Source organism: Myotis nattereri, assembly GCF_964212035.1.
Source record: "Myotis nattereri genome assembly, chromosome: 4".
NCBI lineage: Eukaryota > Metazoa > Chordata > Mammalia > Chiroptera > Vespertilionidae > Myotis > Myotis nattereri.
In genome coordinates this window covers 24,951,240-24,972,812 of record NC_138079.1, presented here as the reverse complement: position 1 = coordinate 24,972,812, position 21,573 = coordinate 24,951,240, and the positions used below count along the sequence as shown (strand labels likewise).

The 21,573-nt window shown below is 43.3% G+C and overlaps 1 protein-coding gene across 1 annotated transcript in view; it reads right to left on the bottom strand.

Annotated features, from left to right (window-relative positions):
- The window catches only part of PDZD2 (PDZ domain containing 2), a 327,492-nt gene that overhangs the window by 29,927 nt on the left and 275,992 nt on the right, over positions 1–21,573 (bottom strand). The window contains exons 7-10 of the mRNA XM_081088887.1: positions 13,581–13,683; positions 4,433–4,575; positions 1,379–1,498; positions 949–1,063 (exon numbers count right to left, since the gene is read on the bottom strand). Of these exons, the coding sequence (XP_080945013.1) occupies positions 949–1,063; positions 1,379–1,498; positions 4,433–4,575; positions 13,581–13,683 (481 nt within the window). The remainder of the gene's footprint in view (positions 1–948; positions 1,064–1,378; positions 1,499–4,432; positions 4,576–13,580; positions 13,684–21,573) is intronic.

Below are 21,573 nucleotides of genomic sequence, written 5' to 3'. Positions count from 1 at the left end.
ACTCTGCCATCAAAATATGAAGCCTGCTCACGTCTCATCATTAGCATCCAGGCTTCCAGGGTCACGCTGCCTGAACAAGGAGACTCTAACTCATTCTATAAGTTAAAAACAACAACAACTGTATGCTTCATACAGCAGCACCTATACTCTGGGCCAACTGAAATAAGCAGCCACGCCGTTTTTTAAGGTAACTGGAAATATTGTGATTTAATCATCTCATGAAGGAAGTGTGTTCATACAAAGGAAGAAAAATCAGAATTCACGCACAAGGTCTGAGGATCTAATGTACAGCACGGTGACCACAGTTAACAATACTAAGTTATATTCCTGAAAATGGCTCCGAGAGTAGGTCTTAAATGTTCTCGCCCTGCACACACAGAACAGGTGACGTGAGGTGATGGAGGTGTTAACTAACTTTACTGCGGTAATCATTTCACAACATGTCATGTCATACACCTTAAACTCACACAGTTATCTATCAATTACATCTCCGTAAAGCGGTGTGTGGGGGGAAGCACGTGTTTAGCATGTTTATGTGAGCGGTAAAATGGTAGGTGCTGTGGAGAACGTAAAAGATGTGTACGTATCCAGTCCACAAACTCTCAGAAATCTTCCAAACAAGAAACCTGATCAAGGACCAAGGGAATAAGGTAGATATTTAAAGACCCGAATAAAAATAGCAAGCCACTTTTCACATATCTCATTTAATCCTCACAACAACTCTTCAAGGTTGGTACTAATTCCCCATGTTTTTAAGTGAGGAAAATGAAGCTCAGGTTACAACTGTCCAAGGTCATGATGTGGAAAGTGCTGGATTCAGCCCAGACTACTCCGCTCCCAAGCCCACAGCCCCACCTGCTGTGCATTCACCCCACATCTTGCAAAGGGGCAGATTCCCATGGAAGCAGAGCTCACCCCCACTGAGGACACCAAGAGGCTCTCTCCTACCTTCCTTAAGTCTTCCATCCTCGGCAGCTGATCCATTTGGGAAAATGGTCTTGACAAAAATCCCCATCTGTCCTCGAATGCAGTCCCGACCTCCGGCAATGCTAAAGCCAAGGCCCTGCACCCAAAGCAGACGGAGGTCCAGGTTGACACCGCAGTACTTACCTGAGGGCATCCTCCCCATTTCAGTATTTAACTGTGGTGCCTTCCCCAGCCACGCCCATAGTTAAGGCAAAAGGGTGTGACCATCTCACTCAGAGGCCCACAGGAAAGGACGCCTGGGAAGCCACTCACATACACATAAGGACACATAATCTATTCCCCTTTAAACATTTGTTAATTTCATATAAAAACAACAATAATAAAAAGTAACCATTTAGAAAATATATGCTAACTTGCGCCTGAGGGCTACAGCGGGCAGAAGAGCGCTCACCTTGCCCTTCTCTTTGTACAGCCCGATGATGGAGATGACCGACGGCCGGATGAGCCTCCACGGAGACTCCACCTGCGTGGTGCTCAGGGAGCGGGTGGACTTCTTCACGATGTGGTATTCCTACAGTCAGCAGACAGAAGGCCAGAGAGTCCCAGCTACCCTCTGGTCCTCTGGCATCAGATACATTCGGATTCTGAAAACCTCAGCTGTCTTTGGGGTGAGGTGGCCATTCCCCCCTGGTCCAGCGGCTTTCAGAAAGTTTATTATAAAGAACATTGGAGATCCCTGGCCAGGTGGCTCAGTTGGTTGGAGGATCATCCCATTCACCAAAAGGCTGCGAGTCTGATTCCTGGTAAGGGCATATGCCTAGGCTGCGGGCTCGTTACCCAGTCAGGGCACGTATGGGAGGTAACCGGTCAATGTTTCTCTCTCACAGAGATCTCTCTCTCCCTTCCTCTCTCTCTAAAAACATATCTTCAGATGAGGATTTAAATAAAACAAACAAACAAACAAAACGCTTTAAATAGAAGCAGAGGAATAGATCCTCCTGCAAAATGGCCACACCCTCTTCCTCCACAGAACGAAGGGCTGAGAGGCCGCAGACATCTGCTATTTCTTTCCTTAACTGTACTCCACGGACCCTGCTTCTGGCTTTCTGGAATGGAGTCAGGAGCCAGAAACCCAGAGGCCTCAGAGCTGTACGATGACCACCCTGGGTTTAGGGTCCCCCCTGGAAGTCACCCCCTCCCCCTAACCCCCACCCCAAGTTCATAATCATGGTTAGGAATCATTCCCCATTTTAAGCTTAATTCTCTCACTCAAAAACTTAGTAAGCCCTTGTTTCTTATAAAACCCAAACCGCAAACCCAGATAACTGTTATTCTGCATAAAACATCCCGCTGAGCAACTGCAGCAGCTTCAGGTCTAATCCCTCACATGTGCACAATAAAATATTTTCCAGAGCAAACCTCCATTCTCAATCCTGTCCACCACTCAGTATATACGTGTGCAAGCAGGGCACACCACTATAACCTAAACAAGAGAGTCTACAAATCTATTGCTAAAACACTTCTGCAGTCTAGCTCCTTGTGATTCTTCTTAGAATAAATTTCTTAAATGACAGATATTCCATTATAAGCAAAACACAAAAACAAAAACAAAACCGACTTCATATTTAATATGAGAAAAGAGACATCAGAAATAGTTTGTATCCTTAATGGAAGTAGTCTACAGCCAAAGGTAGAAACGAGATGTCTGCTAACATTTTTGTATTCCCGGCGGCTTAGAACAATTACATTTTGCAGTTTTACAAACTATCTGCCAGCGACGCTGGCCTCCCAGACTCTGTCTGATTCAATAAATAAATAAATAAAATTAAAAAAGACGTTGGCTTGGCAAGGTTACCACCCTTTTCCTGAAACCACTGTGGAAAAGGCCCGGCACAGCCCAAGGGTGTTCAACCCCTGAGCGCACAGCTGCACGTGTGGGTTCGTAAGGGACTCTCTCTGATCACCAATCTCCAGCAGCACCAATTCCATCTCCCCCTGGGGAACCAGTGGGAACCTCGGCCTGTGGTACCTTCTAGACCTGTGCTGTCCAGTATGGCAGTCACCAGCCACCTGTGGCCGTCTATGTTCAAATGAAGATAATTAAAATAAAAAACATAGCCCTGTCTTGCCAGCCACTTTTTATGTGCTCAGTAGATACGTGCGGCTACTATTCAGGGCAGTACAGGTACAAAACATTCCCATCATCGCAGACAGTGTTAGTGGAGTGCTCTCTTCTAGACAATACTTTTTAGTGGAGGAAGAGAGAACAACAAAAGAGAAAGGTGAGAATCCCGAGAGAAAAAGAGAAGGGTAGAACGTAGAAAGAGAAGACGAGAGAAAGGACAACTCAAAGAGGCTAAAAAAGTATTTTCCCTCAATCTTTACGAGCCATGTTTCCTTGTTCCTTGAAGCCTGGTTAGAAACAGGTATTCAGAGGCTATAAATATGGTAGGCTTCCTCAGTAGGCCACTATCTCAAGGCTAGACATCCTTGGCCATGATGGCAACCAACCCTCTCATTTCCACGCTAACTGAACCAGCCCGACCACGTGGCTCCTTCACTTTCTGGTCTGATGGTGCCAGGACTCAAAGAACCTTCTACAGGTTCCCCAGAGACTGAGTCTGCTTCCAACTTGGTTATGAGATGTCTACCCAGTTTCCCCTGAGCTGAGGATGATGTAGTTGAGGAAGAGTTCCCGTTCAGGGCAGGGGTGAGGACCGTCCATCCTGTGGGCCATATAAGGCCTGCGAAATCATTTGGTCTGGCCCTGCCAAGGCTTTAGGGGTGAGTTAATTCTATGTTTGACCAAATATAGCAGGCTAACTTTTAAGTTGATAATTCTGTATGGCCCACGAATGATGGTGTAAATATCCCAATGGCCTTTGACAGAAAAAAAGGTTCCCCACCCCTGACTTATGGGGGCAGGCCCTGGAATATTAACATCATTGCCCACTTCACCCCTCTCTGCAGCCCCCTCTGACCCTGGCTATTTGAGTCATTACTGTGTAACAGGCAGGATCCCAGCACAGCACAGGCACACACACACCACACACACACTTCCCTCTCTCACATGACCCAACGTTCACCCACCCAGTTGTTAAACTGACTCCTAACATGTACACTAAACCAGTGATGGTGGTTCACCAGACCATGAGGTACCATTGTCTCTAGGCAGCTGAAGACAGCTCTTGGTTCTAAAACACACAGTAGGAAGGGGATCAAGATGTCAAGATCCAACAAGGGATTGTTTTCATCTACTGTTTTCAAATAGTAGGCTGACTTCTTTCTAGCCTCCCCAAACAGTCCTCACTCCCTGTATAATAGCTCTAGTCCCAAATACTCCCGGCCCACATAGACAAGCAGTTCTTCAGAACACAGATGCTCTTGCTGTCTTTGAAAGGATAAAAGAAAGCCTAGAGACACCAGGGTAGAAGCGTACTCTTCCATCCCTGACTGGTCAACTGTGACTGCATGAGAACGCAAGAGGCTCCACGGCACTGACTACCTGTGATCCCGAAGACTCCAGTAGCTGGGGTAGAGAGTGCTTCCGGCCATCTCGGGACACCTCCAACATCCTGGCCCGGGAGTCCCCGTTTCGCACCATCAGCTCATTATATTCTTCAACAGACTCTAGACGGTGTACACCCCCTGGAAAATACAGGGGAAAGAAGACATGGCTTGATATGGGATGAAAAGAAGCTTAAGAGCAAACATAGGCACAGATTTGTTGCATTTATACCCACACTCATGGTTTTCAGAAGGTCTGCTGTCCAATTCTTTCAAAGCACCAAGCTCACCACATTCTGCCATCAAGCTCTGCGTAAGTTCAGTATGTGTTGAGGCCACTGATGCCAGATTATTTAAAAAAAGTGCCAGTTTTTAAAGGAACCAGTTAAGGGCAATGTATATATTTCATTCAAGTAAGATGTAGCCATGGTTGATAGGCAATAAACAACAGTGAGAATGCTTGAGTGGATGGTTTTCTAATGATGAAGGAATATCACTTTGTGGTTGTTATAGTTCCATTGTTGGGGCAGATGGGTGTTTTTCATGTATAATAATGACTTTTAAAATAAAAGAATTATAACAACTTACAGAAATGTGCACAAATAAGTGTACAGTTCCATGAAATTTCACAAAGTGGATGTACCAATAACCAACACCCAAACCAAGAGACAGAATCTTGCCAGAACCCCAAAGCCCATTTTTGTGCAACTAACCACCCCTCGCCCAAGGTAACCATTAAACTATTTCTAACATCATAGATCACTTTTGCCTATTTTCAACCTTTATATAAATGAACACACACAAGATGTACTTTTGTGTGTGTGTGTGTGTGTGTGTGTGTGTGTGTCTCTTCATTCTTAGCATTTGTTTGTGAAATTCCACCATGCTGTTGCATGCCCAGAGATCATCCATCCCACTTCTGTGTGCTATTTCATTGTATAAACATACACAATTTATTATCTATTCTTCTGCTGATGGACATTTGGTTTATTTCCAGTTTTTAGGTCTAGAACAACGATCAGCAAGCTTTTTTTATTTGATGTTTTAGGCTTTATAGGCCACAAATGGTCTCTGTTGCCTATTATTTACAAAACTTTCTAATAACCCACCAAAAATGTAGAAAGCATTTCTAGCTCATGGGCTATACAAATATAGCTGTGGATGGTAGTTTGGTGACCCTGATCTAGAATATGCTATTACTGAAAAATCTTGTAGATGTCATGTCTGCTGAATGCAGATCTAGGAGTTGCTGGGTTACAGGTACACATGTACCTTACCAATATCGTATCCCCAGTGTGCCTGAGCTCTAGTTTCTTTACACCTGTGTCATACTCGGTGGTGGCAATCTTTTTATTTACTTATCTTATTTTATTTATTTTAGTGGTGGCAGTTTTGTAATTTTAGCCACTCTGGTGGATATAGAATGGCATTTCGTTGTGGTTTTAATTTACATTTCACTGATGACTAATGAGATTGAGCTTCTTTTAAAATATTCATTGGCGGTTTCTCTTTTGTAAAGTTGTCAAGTGCCTTATTAAAGTCTTTTGCTTATTCTTTTATTGGGTTTCTGTCTTTTGTTGTTTATTTATAGACTTTAAATTTTCTTTGTTAATATATTTTGGATATTTGGATAGATCATGGGATCTATGTATTATTGTAAATATCTTCTCTATGTCTGTGACTTGCCTTTTCACTCTCTTAATGTTATTTATTTATTTTTTTTTGGATGGGCCAAAGTTCATAATTTTAACACAGTACAACAAATAGATTTTTTTCTTTTTGGTTAGTACTGTTGGGTCCTGTTTAAAAAAATTTTTATACTGATTATATTTAAAGACACCCTTGCCATTTAAAAATAAGATAATTTAAGGAACTTAAATCTTAAATCATGTTTAATTACATTGAATACAATAGCCATAATCATATTACAATGTTCACATTATACTTGATATCTGCGATTTTCAACTTTTTTCCTTTCATGGCACATATAAACTAATTACTAAGACTCTATGGCATAACAACAAAAAAATCGATTTTTGCCGATCTGACAAAAGAATAGGCATAATTTTGATTCATTCACATTGAATGGCTATTGTGTTGGCTGTTGTCATTTTTTGACAATTTAAGGGAAAAGAGGTCAGTTCCCCTGACTAATAGGTACTGAATGTTTTAAACATTCTTGCGGCACACCAGTTGAAAATTGCTTCACTATATGTTGTGTGTGTGTGCGTGTGTGTATGTATCTGTGAATATAACTATACACATATACAGATTCTTTGAAATATCAAGCTATTCTAGACCATGCGATGTTTTATTTGAAGACCCAAAATTTCAATTTACCTAAAAGTTTTCATGGGATAAAACAAGCTGATCCTGTACTCTTTTATAAATAATGTATTGATGAATTTCTAATAGTGATGAAAAAAAACAAAAAAACAACCAGAATAGGACTGACAGTTATTTTATTTTATTTTATTTTATTTTTTTTTTTTTATTGCTTTAAGTATTACAAAGGGTATTACATATGTGTCCATTTTATCACCCCGCCCTAGACAGTCCCCTAGCCTCCCCTATCCCCCAGTGTCTTATGTCCATTGGTTATGCTTATATGCATGCATACAAGTCCTTTAGTTGATCTCTTACCCCCCTACCTCCTGCCCCCCAACCCTCCCCGGCCTTCCCGCTGCAGTTTGACAATCTGTTTGAGGCAGCTCTGCCTCTGTATCTATTATTGTTCAAAAGTTTATAATGGTCTCTATTATCCATGAATTAGTGAGATCATGTGGTATTTTTCCTTCATTGACTGGCTTATTTCACTTAGCATAATGCTCTCCAGTTCCATCCATGACGTTGCAAATGGTAAGAGTTCCTTTCTTTTTACAGCAGCATAGTATTCCATCGTGTAGATGTACCACAGTTTTCTAATCCATTCATCTACTGATGGGCACTTAGGCTGTTTCCAGATCTTAGCTATGGTGAATTGTGCTGCTATGAACATAGGGGTGCATATATCCTTTCTGATTCGTGTTTCTGGTTTCTTGGGATATAATCCTAGAAGTGGGATCACAGGGTCAAATGGGAGTTCCATTTTCAGTTTTTTAAGGAAACTCCATACTGTCTTCCATAGTGGCTGCACCAGTCTGCATTCCCACCAGCAGTGCACAAGTGATCCTTTTTCTCCACATCCTCTCCAGCACTTGTCGTTTGTTGATTTGTTGATGATAGCCAGTCTGACAGGTGTGAGATGGTACCTCATTGTTGTTTTGATTTGCATCTCTCGGATGATTAGTGACTTTGAGCATGTTTTCATATGTCTCTTGGCTTTCTGAATGTCCTCTTTTGAAAGGTGTCTATTTAGGTCCTTTGCCCACTTTTTGATTGGATTGTTTATCTTCCTTTTGTTGAGTTGTATGAGTTCCCTATAAATTTTGGAGATTAGGCCCTTATCAGATATGACATTGGCAAATATGTTTTCCCACACAGTGGGTTTTCTTGTTGTTTTGTTGATGGTTTCTTTTGCTGTGCAGAAGCTTTTTATTTTGATGAAGTCCCATTTGTTTATTTTCTCTTTAGTTTCAAGTGCCCTAGGAGCTGTGTCAGTGAAGAAATTGCTTCGGCATATGTCTGAGATTTTGTTGCCTTTGGATTCTTCTAGAATTTTTATGGTTTCCTGTCGTATATTTAAGTCCTTTATCCATTTTGAGTTTATCTTTGTGTATGGTGTAAGTTGGTGGTCTAGTTTCATTTTCTTGCATATATCTGTCCAATTTTCCCAACACCATTTATTGAAGAGACTATCTTGGCTCCATTGTATGTTCTTGCCTCCTTTGTCAAATATTAATTGAGCATATTGGTTCGGGCCGATTTCTGGGCTCTCTATTCTATTCCATTGATCTATATGCCTATTCTTGTGCCAGTACCAGGCAGTTTTGAGAACAGTGGCTTTGTAATACAACTTGATATCTGGTATTGAGATCCCACCTACTTTGTTCTTTTTCAGGATTGCTGCAGCTATTCGGGGTCTTTTTTTATTCCAGATGAATTTTTGGAGAGTTCGTTCTAGATCTCTGAAGTATGCCGTTGGTATTTTAATGGGAAGTGCGTTGAATTTATAGATTGCTTTGGGTAGTATGGACATTTTAATGATGTTGATTCTACCAATCCAGGAACACGGTATGTTCTTCCATCTGTTTATGTCTTCCTCTATATCTTTTTTCAACGTCCTGTAGTTTTCTGAGTAGAGGTCTTTTACCTCTTTAGTTAAGTTGATTCCTAGGTAGCTTAATTTTTTTGGTGCAATGGTAAACGGGATTGCTTTTATAATCTCTCTTTCTGAAAGTTCACTACTGGTGTATAGAAATGCCTCAGATTTCTTGGGGTTAATTTTGTATCCTGCTACATTGCCAAATTCATGTATTAAGTCTAGTAGCTTTTGGATGGAGTCTCTGGGGTTTTGTATGTATAATATCATGTCGTCTGCAAATAAGGACAGTTTTACTTCCTCTTTTCCAATTTGGATGCCTTTTATTTCTTCTTCTTGCCGAATTGCAATGGCTAACACTTCCAGTACTATGTTGAACAGGAGTGGTGAGAGGGGGCATCCCTGCCTTGTTCCTGTTCTTAGGGGAAATGGTGTTAGTTTTTGCCCATTGAGTATGATGTTGGCTGTGGGCCTGTCATATATGGCTTTTATTATGTTGAGGTATGATCCTTCTACTCCCACCTTGCTGAGAGTTTTTATCAAAAATGGGTGTTGAATTTTGTCAAATGCTTTTTCTGCATCAATTGATATGACCATGTGGTTTTTTTCTTTCAGTTTGTTTATGTGATGTATCACGTTGATTGATTTGCGGATATTGTACCATCCTTGCATCCCTGGGATAAATCCTACTTGGTCATGGTGTATGATCTTTCTGATGTACTGCTGGATCCGATTTGCTAAGATTTTGTTGAGGATTTTGGCATCTATGTTCATGAGGGATATTGGCCTGTAGTTCTCTTTCATTGTGTTGTCTTTACCTGGTTTTGGTATTAGGGTGATGCTGGCTTCATAGAATGAGCTTGGAAGTGTTCCTTCCTCTTGAATTTTTTGTAGTAGTCTGAGGAGGATAGGTTTTAGTTCTTCCTTGAATGTTTGGTAAAACTCCCCTGTGAAGCCGAGGACTGACAGTTATTTTAAAATGGACATCACTAAAGGCCCGGCTTTTCAAAAGCTGAATATTAGCTTTGTTATACAGGTTTTCAAACACCTGAAATTCCTTTGCAGTCAAATAGAATTTTCCATTTAAAAAGATCATAAGCCTGAGGCATGAAGATGGATAAATCAAAAACACCAAAATTAAAAGGGAGCCCTGCTGGCAAAAAAGGAAGGCATGAAGTAATGAAAACTCAGGTTAGAATTTCAGAAAAAAAATGTTCCATGAAATTGCTTCAGTCATTTTTGGAGCCAGACTGGGCAAAAATCGTAGTGTAAATGGCTGGAACCTCTTTACAGAACCTCCTTAATAATTCATGACCAGATTCATCTATCTTGGCATGCTTACTCATCTGAAGCAGATTTATTAGAAGAAAATTCCTTTGGAGCTGACAGGGAGGCACTTGCCATCCACAGAAGAGAAACCACATACGGTGGTGTCTGTAGATAATGCACTGATATGTGACGACCACAGTGACTCGCTTTAAGAAACTATGAAATAAACACCCAAGTTTACAGGACAGACAAACGAGGAACTCATCACATTAAAACCTCTGTATTCAAATGTCTGTAGACAGAACATATTTCACAGCACTGAACGCAGACCCAACTCCTTAAGCCTCTTTAACAGGTTTCCAAATTGCTTTTCCAGTCTTATCTCCCACTACCTGGCTGCATGAATTCATTGCTCTAGCCTGCTGAATCTCAAAGGAGAGAATCTGTCCAAAACCGGCATCCTTTCCAAAACTCGGGAGCATATAAATATCACTTGACGCTTTACCCGACTTCGCCGGCACCGGCACCTCCCGCCCCAAGCGTCTCCTTTCCCCTAATCGCTCTGACAAGCTGAGCTGGGCAGCGGCCCTTACTGATGAATTACTGGATCTTGCAGATACATGAGGAGGGAAAACAGTCGCCCAGAACGTCTCTGACCAGCTTTCCCCATTGCCCCAAGCACTTCTCGTGCATTTTTTCATGGGTCTAGATCACTGTTTCCCTTCGCTTCTGCTCTACCAAACCCTGCCAAGGTCCTGGCCCTCCTGTGTGTCCTGCATCCGCTGAAAGCCTGAGCGCCACGGCCCACAGACTTCCAGGCTTTGCACCTCTGCATGTGCCTTGGCCTCAAGTGCTTGGGCACCTTCCTGTCTGAACCCCCCAGAGCACCTGCCCTCGAGAGGCAAAGAGAACAGTGACGATGACAAGATGATGTGACATTAAAGAACGGTGACAACGGTGGCAGCTACCACCCCTCGGACTGGCACGGCCATGTGCATCCCTTCAACTCAGCCTTACCCGGGGCCTGGTGCTCACACTGATCAGCAGAATAAAGGAAGAAACCGAGAAACAGACATGAAGCCCCCTGTCCCAGGCCACACAGCTAGGAGTGGCAGAGCCGGGCAGTGCGCCTCCCACATTCCTCCACGGCCCTGTCATGGCCCTGAGTGTCTGGGAAGGACACAGGAAGAGAGGGTGGCATCCATTTGTGGCGCTGCCAGGCCTGGATTTACTGCTCAGTTGAGTGTGCTGCTCATTAGGAACAGAATAAACAGAGTTAGGGAGCCATGGCTCTGGAAGGTCCTTGGCGAGACCCCCTCCCCACGTCTCTATCAGTGAATCCTTAGGCTGGGGAACAGGATTCTTTCCAAGATCCTCAGATCCTGTAAAGACAGGTGGGTGAGAAGACCTGTCTGGGAGCAGATCCTCTGGGTGGCACTGAATGAGTGACCTTTGGGATCCCCTTCACTTCTCTGGTCTCACCCATTAAGTGAGGAGCGTGACTGCCCTGGTTTCAAAGGTCCCTCATAGTTCCCCAGGGCTCAGTGCCCTCCCCTGGGAATGGTTTCTAAGGTGCTGATCAGCTCTGCCAAGACAGCGGACCTATAGATCTCCTCTCTGCCCCGGTGACTTCCCCCCCCAAACACACGCAGGATTTCCCGCAGTGGTGCCTGTTTTCTCGCCACGTGCGGAACTTCGGCACCATGTCCCTCCTTAGCCTTACCAGCCTCTGGTCATCACACTGTGCTCGTCACAGACCCACATTCGCGCAGATACAGCCTGCCTAACTACTCCGAGTTACAAATGCAAAGCAACCCATTTTGTTATTCAAAAAACAACAGGGATGTGTTTCATGGTGCTAGAATAACTCAGTAGAAGGCCAGGCAGTGGGGGAGGGGTGCTCTTGGTCAACAGGCATAGATTTGAGTGGTGGGAGGAGGAAACGGACAGTTTTGGATGTTAACATACATGCTTTGTGCCAGCTGCTTTCGTGTGAGTTTATTATTATTTTAAAAAATGGGCTCAACCTTTCAACATCAGTGTTATCATCAGTGAGGAAGTGGAAGTTCAGGGACATTAAGTAACCAGCCCTAGGTCGCTGGGTAACAAGAGCTGGGGGGCAGATTTGGTTCTGAGGAGCTTCTTGACTCTTCCTCTTCCTGTTCTAACAGCCGTCATGCGCCGATGGGTAGCCGGTCGACTGCTCCATCAGGCCACACACACAATGCTGAGGGCCCACACCACGTTCAGGGCCCATAAAAAATGGTTTAATTTCTTTTAAATTCAGAAGAACATAATAGTAATGAATAGCTAACAAGTCCAGCTTGTAACTTTACACCAACGCAGTCATAAAACATAACTGTTAGTATACTTTTAAGACAGGAAAGAGCCATCAAGGCGAAAGTGCCTGGGATCCACGGAAGTCATGGGGTCCCAGCACTAACTTTCTCCCTGAGGACACAGGCCAGCTGCTTTAAGGATGTGCCCAGGAAAAGTCAAATCTGCTTGTTCCCAAAGCGGCAACTCCACCCCTCTCCCCACTTAGTTGAAATGCAGATTTCATATTATATAAATAGCTCTTTGCCCCTGGTTCTGGTGGAACAAGGGCTTGGGAGAGAGGTGTGCTTGCTGAAAAATAGCCATCAGGAATATTCCACAGCAAAAGGGTCACCTGAAGTCCTATGGAAGTAAATGAACCAAACACACAGGAAATTTAAATCTAAGCAGAGACAACAGAGATGTTGACATTCACTTTATTATGACCCAAAAATATGCACATGGGAAGCCAGGCTGAATGCAGTTTTATGCCTGGGACATGAAGTATCTAAAGGAAAAACAAGCCCTAGCTCGTTTAGCTCAGTGGATAGAGCGTCGGCCTGTGGACTGAAGGGTCCAGGGTTTGATTCCAGTCAGGGACACATGCCCGGGTTGCGGGCTCGATTCCCAGTAGGAGGCGTGCAGGAGGCAGACGATCAATAATTCTCTCTCACGATTGATGGTTCTATCTCTCTCTCCCTCCACTCTTCCTCTCTGAAATCAATAAAAATTATGTTGTGTGTGTGTGTGTGTGTGTGTGTGTGTGTGTGTATGTATATATATATGTGTATATATATGAAAACACAATTTTGGCTCTGGCAGGGTAGCTCAGTTGGTTAGTGTCATCCTGATGTGCCAAGGTTGGGAGTTTGATCCCCAGTCAGGGCACATACATGAATCAACCAAATGCATAAATAAGTGGAACAAAAAAATCAGTGTTTCTCTCTTTCTCTCTTCCTCCCTCCCTCCCTCACCCTTCCTCTCTCAAATCAATAAATTTAAACACAGAAAAAGGTAAAACAATTTTGAGAGTTTTAAAAAATACATTTTTATTGATTTCAGAGAGGAAGGGAGAGGAAGAGAGAGACAGAAACATCAATGATGAGAGGGAATCATTGATTGGCTGCCTCCTGCATGTTGGACCGAGCCTGCAATCCAGGCATGTGCCCCCAAAGGAATCAAACCTGGGACCTTTCAGTCCGCAGGTCGAAGCTCTATCCACTGAGCCAAACCGGCTAGGGCCAATGTTGAGATTTTTAAGGAAAAAAAGGGGTCATCCTGCTAATGGTTATATATTCCCATTCCTGAGGCTAGAAGTTCATTTTCAGAAAGATGGTATCAGATAAAGAGCTTCACTTACCTGAAAGACGACTTTTGAGCTTCATTTTATTGTTGCCCTGCTTGGGACTTTCCAGGTTTCCCTTGGAATCCTCAGAGCCACACGAATCACCTGCCCCAGGGATCTGAAATGCAGAGCACAGAGCTGATGTGGGAGGTTGGTGCAATCCCTTCTGAGACCTTATCTCAAGGCTCAAGGAGCAGCAATCTAGGTATCACGTGAGAAATTAGGATCAAAGCACAGTCTGCTGATAGCCTGGAATCGCGCTGGCCAGTTCTTCCTCTGCTGGCACCTCACAGCGCAGCACAGAACCAGGGAGGGTTCACAGTCCGTAGGCCTCTAGGGGGTCTTTTCATTTCTTGAGAAAACTTGCTGGACAAGATCACCCATGTCGGTACAAAGCCACAACCAGAGCCCAGGTCTCTTGACTTGTGGGCTAGTGCTTCTTCCTACAGTGCAAGTCGCACCAAATATTAAACAACCAGAAATTGAAGCTTAATTCTAAGGTTCTTAAAATACAGCAAAATCTTGATTTTGTGGCAGCCAAATAATCACACCCCTCAGGTCAACCGGATGTCCCATGTGCTACACTCCTGAGGACTGATTACCTCCCGGAAGCCAGCATTGGCCTGGCTATGGAGGTGTCCACACAAGGTCAGCCCACACATCGGTGAGGTGCATGTCTACACTCTGAACCTCAGAGTGATGCAGGAAGGAGGATCCCAAGGGCCAGTGGGTCCTCCTCCTGAGAAAAGACAATCATGCTTATAAACAAAACAAAAAAACACACAAACTCTGTTTATTAGAGAGGAGACTTATGCACTGAGAGTTGCTAAAATATTTGGGGGATAAATTTACATGAACAAAACTCATGAGATACATCAAGCAGGGAGCCTTCCCATTTGAAATTTTATTTTTCTTTGAGGTCCTGGAGGAAATTAAGTCATATCAATTAAAACAGGTAAGATTCACGTGAAGGAACATGTGTGCATTTTAAAATGACAGCAGACATCCTTTAACACTTAGCAGTCATTGGAACGTCATGTAATTATAATGTAAAAAACCTCTGAATTTTAATGGGTAATAAACATTATACATTGTGTCTAAAATTCTGTATATAAAGATGTATAACTAAGCACTGAGAGTAATTTCCCAGGTAAACGACCTTTTAAGAGGGAATTATTTATATAGATAATGTATGTAATACACACAATTTGGAAGATTTCCTCTTCGCCCTCAAGTTCAAGTATCTTTCTGGATGAGAAACAGAGATTAAAAAGGTCTGAGAAAGGAGGCGATGCAGGCAAACTGAGGGAGGGGCGTTGGGAAAAGAAATTATTCCTAATATATAAAACCAAGATAAATTTGGTGAGTTCCTATTACAATGTCAGGGATTGGCAGGTCTCCAGGTTTAAATTATGAAGTAAAGGCAAGAATAGGATCCTGAAGATGATTTTAGAGATTCTCTAGAGAGATGCCTTTCCCAGCCCCAAACTGTGACATTAATTCATACATTGTGCGCGCGCACACACACACACACACACACACACAAACATCTTGGAGACATGCCAGAGACCTGGGGCACAGAAGGAGACATGCAAATAGAAACAACCTGGGAGAAGCCTGGTTTAAACATGTTATGGAAAGAACCTGTCACCAGACTGTAAACAGCAATTATGGGAGGAGGAGTTAAGTTCCTGGTTCTTGCTGGTTCCACCACCTGACCCTGCGATCAGTCTACAGAGAAAGGTGCTTCTTAGATTTGCAAGTCATTACCTCCTCTGGTGCCCGGTAGGTGGGCAGTTGTGACACAGTGGCCAGGGCCCAACCCATCAGAAAGCCTGTTTGAGAAGCTCATGTTGAGGGAGCTTCTCATCCAGTCTACGGTTTCTGGACTTAGGAAGTTCCCGCCATCCATTCTCCCCTCTGTTTCCCCCCAGCACAGCCCCTGGTTTTCACACATCAGAAGTTCTGAAGGTAACACCAGCACCCACAGGAAGAACCAGGAAGAAAAGTGGCCTGCCCACGGTTTCTCAGCTCACCAAAGGTGAAGGCTGTGCCTTTGTATTCAGTCTACTGATTTCCAGCATCATGTATTACCAGGATGTTCTTCCCCTCCATCCTAAAATGCTTTTACATTAATAACTTGGGATGATCAATACTGAACCACACTGTATAATTCCACTCAGCTCTATTTTCCCCCAATGTTTGCAGCAAACATGTGTCCCAAAGTAAATAACATCTCCATTTGACAGATGAGGAAATAAAACTGGGACCCTTGTATATAACTGAGACCCTTTTGTGTATAAGGTAGATCCAGGATCTAGCACAGACTGTGTGTGCATAAAGTCAGTCCAAAATGAATGGTGCACACAGGCACTGTGTCCAATCTGAGTCTGTGTGATGCAAACACAAACGCCGTGAACGCTTCTTGATTTTCAGGGAGGTGGTTTAGAAGAATCACAGCCTTAAAGAACAATCTTTTACTTTCTTTTTTAGTCCTCAAATGCACCAGAGAATGAAATGAGACTTGGTTTCTATGATCTATGTAATACCAGTAAGATTTATTATACCAAAGAAATCTCCTGATAAAGACTGTATGTCATATTACTATGGAAAGCCTAGCTCAAACCAATTAAGAGTGGACCAGAGATCTTGCAAAGCACTGCGGAAAGCGTTGCAAAAAGATACGCTGGAGAGCTCCAGGCAGGGGTGAAATCTCATTTCAGACCCCTCTCAGAGTGCTGGCATAGGGCTCTGGATTTCAATGAAAGCATGTCCTTCTGTAACCGAAAACTGGCCTGGCATGTTTTTAGGTGGCTGGTAACTCAAAAAACAGGAAGTAGGCTGCTTAGATACATTAGTTCCAGGTTACTGTAGGGAGCAGCAACACACGAAGTGCAATTTTGATCACAACATGCCTCTCTTTAGTCTTAGGACTACTGTCTGACAAGGCCCACACTCTAAGAAAGTCCCCCCTTTCTTGTGTGTTTTTTTTTTGTTGTTTTTGTTTTGTGAAGCACAGAACAAATCAAACTCTTCTGGAAATGATGCCATTTTAGTTGTTCTTAAATGAAATGTGCAAAAAGTTCCCCTGGAAGGCCTTTGACTCAGAGAAACAGTTAATGCAATCTATTATTCATCAGCGATTTCTAATTCACGTGTCATACAACAAAGCCATTATATTAATGGACTTGGCTAGAACTCGCCAATTTCCAATTAGAGCGTCTCTGTTCCCACACCTGTAACCTATGAGATTTTCTCTCAATGAATAAGAATGTGTAGCTCCTGGTTTTATTGTGAGGTGGTAGGGCAGAGGGGTTACGAATCCACTTGCCTGGGCACAAATCATTTATTAGCAATTCAGGAACATTAATGTCAACATTTGTGAACTTCAGTGTCCTCTCATCTGAAAAATGAAGCTTGATTTAAGAATTAAATGACAAAAAAGAAAGAAACAAACAAAAGAATTAAATGACATAGGCTTCCGATTAAAGATAGGCAGATTTCCGTCTTGAAACCATACTAAAATGATAGGGAAGAGATTTTTAAAATGAAAGACATAATCCCCACAAGGACAAAGGGAGTAGACGACAACAGCAGCGACATTCTAGAAGTCAGTCAGCAGACAAATGTGTGGAAATGGATCCACGCTGAGAAAGCTGAATCCTAAACTGGAATTGAGGAAGACCCTAAAGCAGCTCGGTCTGCACACACAACACATTCGCTGACAGAGGTTCTCGGCAATTGGGATGAAGGTAAGGCCGGTCGTATAAGAAGCAGCTGAAAGCAAACCAGTTTTAACTGATTTTGAGGGAGATTCCCAGGGTCGGGATGACCTAGACAAGCCTTGGTGTTCATCAGAGTCACCTAGAGAGTTCATAAAGCTCAGGCTTATGGACATGGGACAGGACCTGGGCCTCTGTGACTCACCACTGCCCTAGTCCGTGCAGGACTGAGCTGGAACCGCCCCAGTCCTCCTTGCCCTCCCCTGAGCTTACCCAGAGATGGAAAATGGGGAATGAGGGTCGCAGCTGCACCAAAGTAGCCCACCAGCCAAAATGTGAGGGAGAGTTGTCGTCTATTCAGAATACAGGTATTTAACCAGCAAGTGTGGAAGCCTCTGTCTCACTCTCTGTATGAAGTAGACACATGAAGTGTATGCAGTCTAATGAAATTCACATGTACCTCATAAAATAGGAACAAAAGTACTTATTTCTAAATGGTTAAAATTACCTTGTAATTATCTTATAGGTTTACTATGAAGATTAAATAAGAATGCATGTGAGAGTACTAGGAGAGTACCTAATGTGTATAACGGGGGTATAGTGAAGCTTTAGTTAAAAAAACAAAAATAGCCCTGGCTCGGTGGCTTAATTGGTTGAACATCATCCCATGCACCCAAAGGTCACCAGTTTGATTCCTGGTCAGGGGACATGCACAGGTTGTTGGCTCGATCCCCAGTAGGGATTCTGCAGGAGGTAGCCAATAGATGGTTCTCTCTCACATGGATGTTTCTCTCTCTCCAAAATTAATAAAAACAAATTTAAAGCAAACAAACAAAAACAAAACCCCAAACCAAAAACCTTAAGCTTTTTCCCTACCAGGTCTTAGGGTGCCTCTGGATTTAGTAATTGCATAGACTATGATTATAGCTCTAGACACCATATACATTTCAACTTCATACCTATAGCAGGTAACAGATTTAATTAACAAATAAAGCAAAAGAAATGGGGAACAAAAACACACACACACACACACAAAGCCAGCTTCTTGGATTGAAGTTGAAGAAAAAAACTCCATAAAGTTATTTAAAACCTAACAGGTAAGAAGACAGCTTTATTTATTTAAACAAATAAATAGCTTTAATATATTCCAAGAGTCATAAATAACAACTAGACTGGGAGGCGTGGCTCAGTGGTAGAGCATCAACCTATGAACTAGGAGGTCACAGTTGATTCCTGGGCAGGGCACATGACTGGGATGTGGGCTCGATCCCCAGTAGGGGGCATGCAGGGGGCAGCTGATCAATGATTATTTTTCGTCACTGATGTTTCTATCTCTCTCTCTCCCTTTTCCCTTCCTCTCTGAAATCAATAAAAATATATTAAAAAATAACTATACTAAAAAATACTATTCGCTTATATAACCACACTGTACAAATTCTATTACTTGACTTAGAGAGTAAAAATGTCCACATAATTATGCTGAAGAATATACATGATGTATACCTATTTGAAGGCATAACGAATTATACTAGGAAGAAGACAGTTTCAAAGGCATGTGCTTAGAGAACTCAGCTTTCAGAAATCAGGGTTGCCAGGACACCGCAGAGAATTTGAGGACATGCTCTGGTCTTACAAGCAGAATAGAAGCAGTGCAAGAGAGAACAAATATTTGATGATTTGCTACAGGAACAGAGCTATTTCCTTAAGAAGATGAGATCTTAGATGACAGACTGGACATATACAAAGGGAAGGTGAGATCGTGAAGTCCAGGGTAGAACAATGTGTAAGGAAAAGGGAGATGTGCTTAACTGTTCTTAAAGTGAGCATTACAAAAGTGGGGAGATACTTAGCCAGTCCTTAGTTAGAAAGCGTGACTGGGACCTAAGGAAATCCAACCGAGGAAGAGAGGTAAAACCACAGAGAACAGAATGCAAGAACTTCCCCACAGGGGTCTCAGGCCTGGAAAACAATGAGAGATGTGATTTATAAACTGCAGATAAAGAGTCCGAGTAAGAGGATTTGGGACAACTACACCCAGAGGGATCAGATTTAAAGGAGAGGAAGACCAGAAAGAGGAAAACAATAAAATAAAAAATTCCTGGGTAAATATATATGTATATATTTTTTAACTGATTTCAGAGAGGAAGGGAGAGAGAGAGATAGAAACATCAATGATGAGAATCATTGATCAGCTGCCTCCTGTACCCCCTTCTCCTGGGGGATCGAGCCTGGAACCCGGACATGTGCCCTCGACCAGAATCGAACCCAGGACCCTTCAGTCTGCAGGCTGACGCTCTATCCGCTGAGACAAACCGGCTAGGGCCCTGAGTAAATTTTAAAAGGACATAGTTATTTTTGTTGCCCTGATGGAAGTGGCCTGAGAAATGGGAGCCAGGAGGGACAATAATAGGCCAGAACTTGATGCTGGTCTGGTGGCAGGCTATTTCCTGAGTGGAATTAACCAAGTCAGAGGTGGTGGTGGTGGAGATACAATTGAACAATGGATACTTTAGTAAACAGGGGACTCATCGATTCATCTCTTTCACAACGATGGGCCCCACATGACAGAGTCTCGAATAGTTTTTAGAAAAACATATCTACGTCAGAAAGTAAAGGAATAGCAGAAGTAAAAAAGGCTCACAGGCTCAGCCAGCAAGGCGAGGAGAGAAAAAAGGGGTCCATCCAAGCAGCAGGTTAAACAGGAACTCGAAGTGAGTCTTCCCAAAAGGAGACAGGTGTGAAACACTAGAGGCATTTCCAATTCCTGCCCAAAAATATGTAGCAGAAAGCAACGCGGCTTGACCCCTGGACATTCAAAACCCATGGAAGGGCGACTTGCCGAGGAGGGGTGGCAGAGGCATTCGTCCTCACTAGCTCATTCCGGAAGCACGCCTCAGAGTCACCAACAACGGGTCTGTTCATGAATCCACAGAGGGTGTTTCTCGAGCTGAATAAACAGGGGCGAGAGATCGGCTTCCTCCGATCTAAGCCCTTCTATGTCCACAGGCAGTGGACATGGAAAATGTGGCCCAGGACGGAAAATGCCTGCTTCTGAGAATGTGGAAGCTCTCTCCAGGACACCATCCACAACCAATGCGGCACACCACGGTGCCCCATACTTTTGTCTCAAAGTGTGAGTGCAAAGCAAGAAGCTCTTGAGCTCAGCCAGTGTGGGTCAGTGGTTGAGCATTGACCCATGAACCAGGAGGTCACAGTTCTATTTGTGGTCAGAGTACATGCCTGGGTTGTGGGCTAGATCCCTAGAAGAGGGCGTGCAGGAGGCAGCCGATCAATGATCCTCTCTCATCATTGATGTTTCTATCTCTCCCTCTCTCTCTGAAATCAATAAAAACATATTAAAAAGAAGAAGAAGAAGAAGAAGAAGAAGAAGAAGAAGAAGCAGCTCTTGAATATAAACGAAAAGCACAGTAAATAGAACTAGGTTGATTCCTCCACCCAGATTGGGAAGATTCCTGCAAGCTGAGTTTAAATTCATAGTCACAGACTCCAAACAACTGCTACAGACCGAGTGGCAGCTTTGAGAGAAGAATATTGTCGTCGCCGACCCTCCTTTGTTTGACATTACTGAGTGTCTGCTCAGCCTGTGGGGAGACATCTCTCCAGGGTCTCTCCCATTCCTGTGTCTTGTGAACAGAAGCACAGGCTCTTTGTACTGTGGGTTGTCTATTATTTCACAGATGTTTGTAGAGTGACAATGTCTCAGGAGGAAGCCGTAGATTTGTATACTGTCCAGAAGGATAAAGATAATGCCCCGCTCTGGAGCAAAGAGCAATCAGGTTTGCTCCCCGCCCATCACAGAAGATTCAGGTTGTCTATGCTCAGGGTTACTCAGCTGTGAAGCAAGTCCACTGTGTGTCCACCTATCTGAGCCCTGCTGCATCACTCCCAAAGGACTTGTGTGTATGCGGGTGGAGGGGGAGGAGACAAGGAGGAGATTATGCAAACATGAAGCTCGAAACTGGATGGAATCTTAGGCTGGGATTGGAGAAAGCAAAAAACGGCTGTGCCATAACAATGCCATTTGTCTCTGACCCAGGAGTCTCATGTCTCCTGCCAGCATCCATTCATCTGCGGAAAAATTTTAGACATTTTACAATTTTTGACATGGCCTTTGGCAAAATTCAGTAAGTTCCTGGGAACAGAATTTTGCCTGGGACCACTGTCCAGGGGCTGGGGACTGTCGCATTTTTCTAAATGTCAAGGGTATGAGGCCAATGTTTTGATACCATTGTGAGTCTATTTACTCTTTGTCCATCTCCATTTCA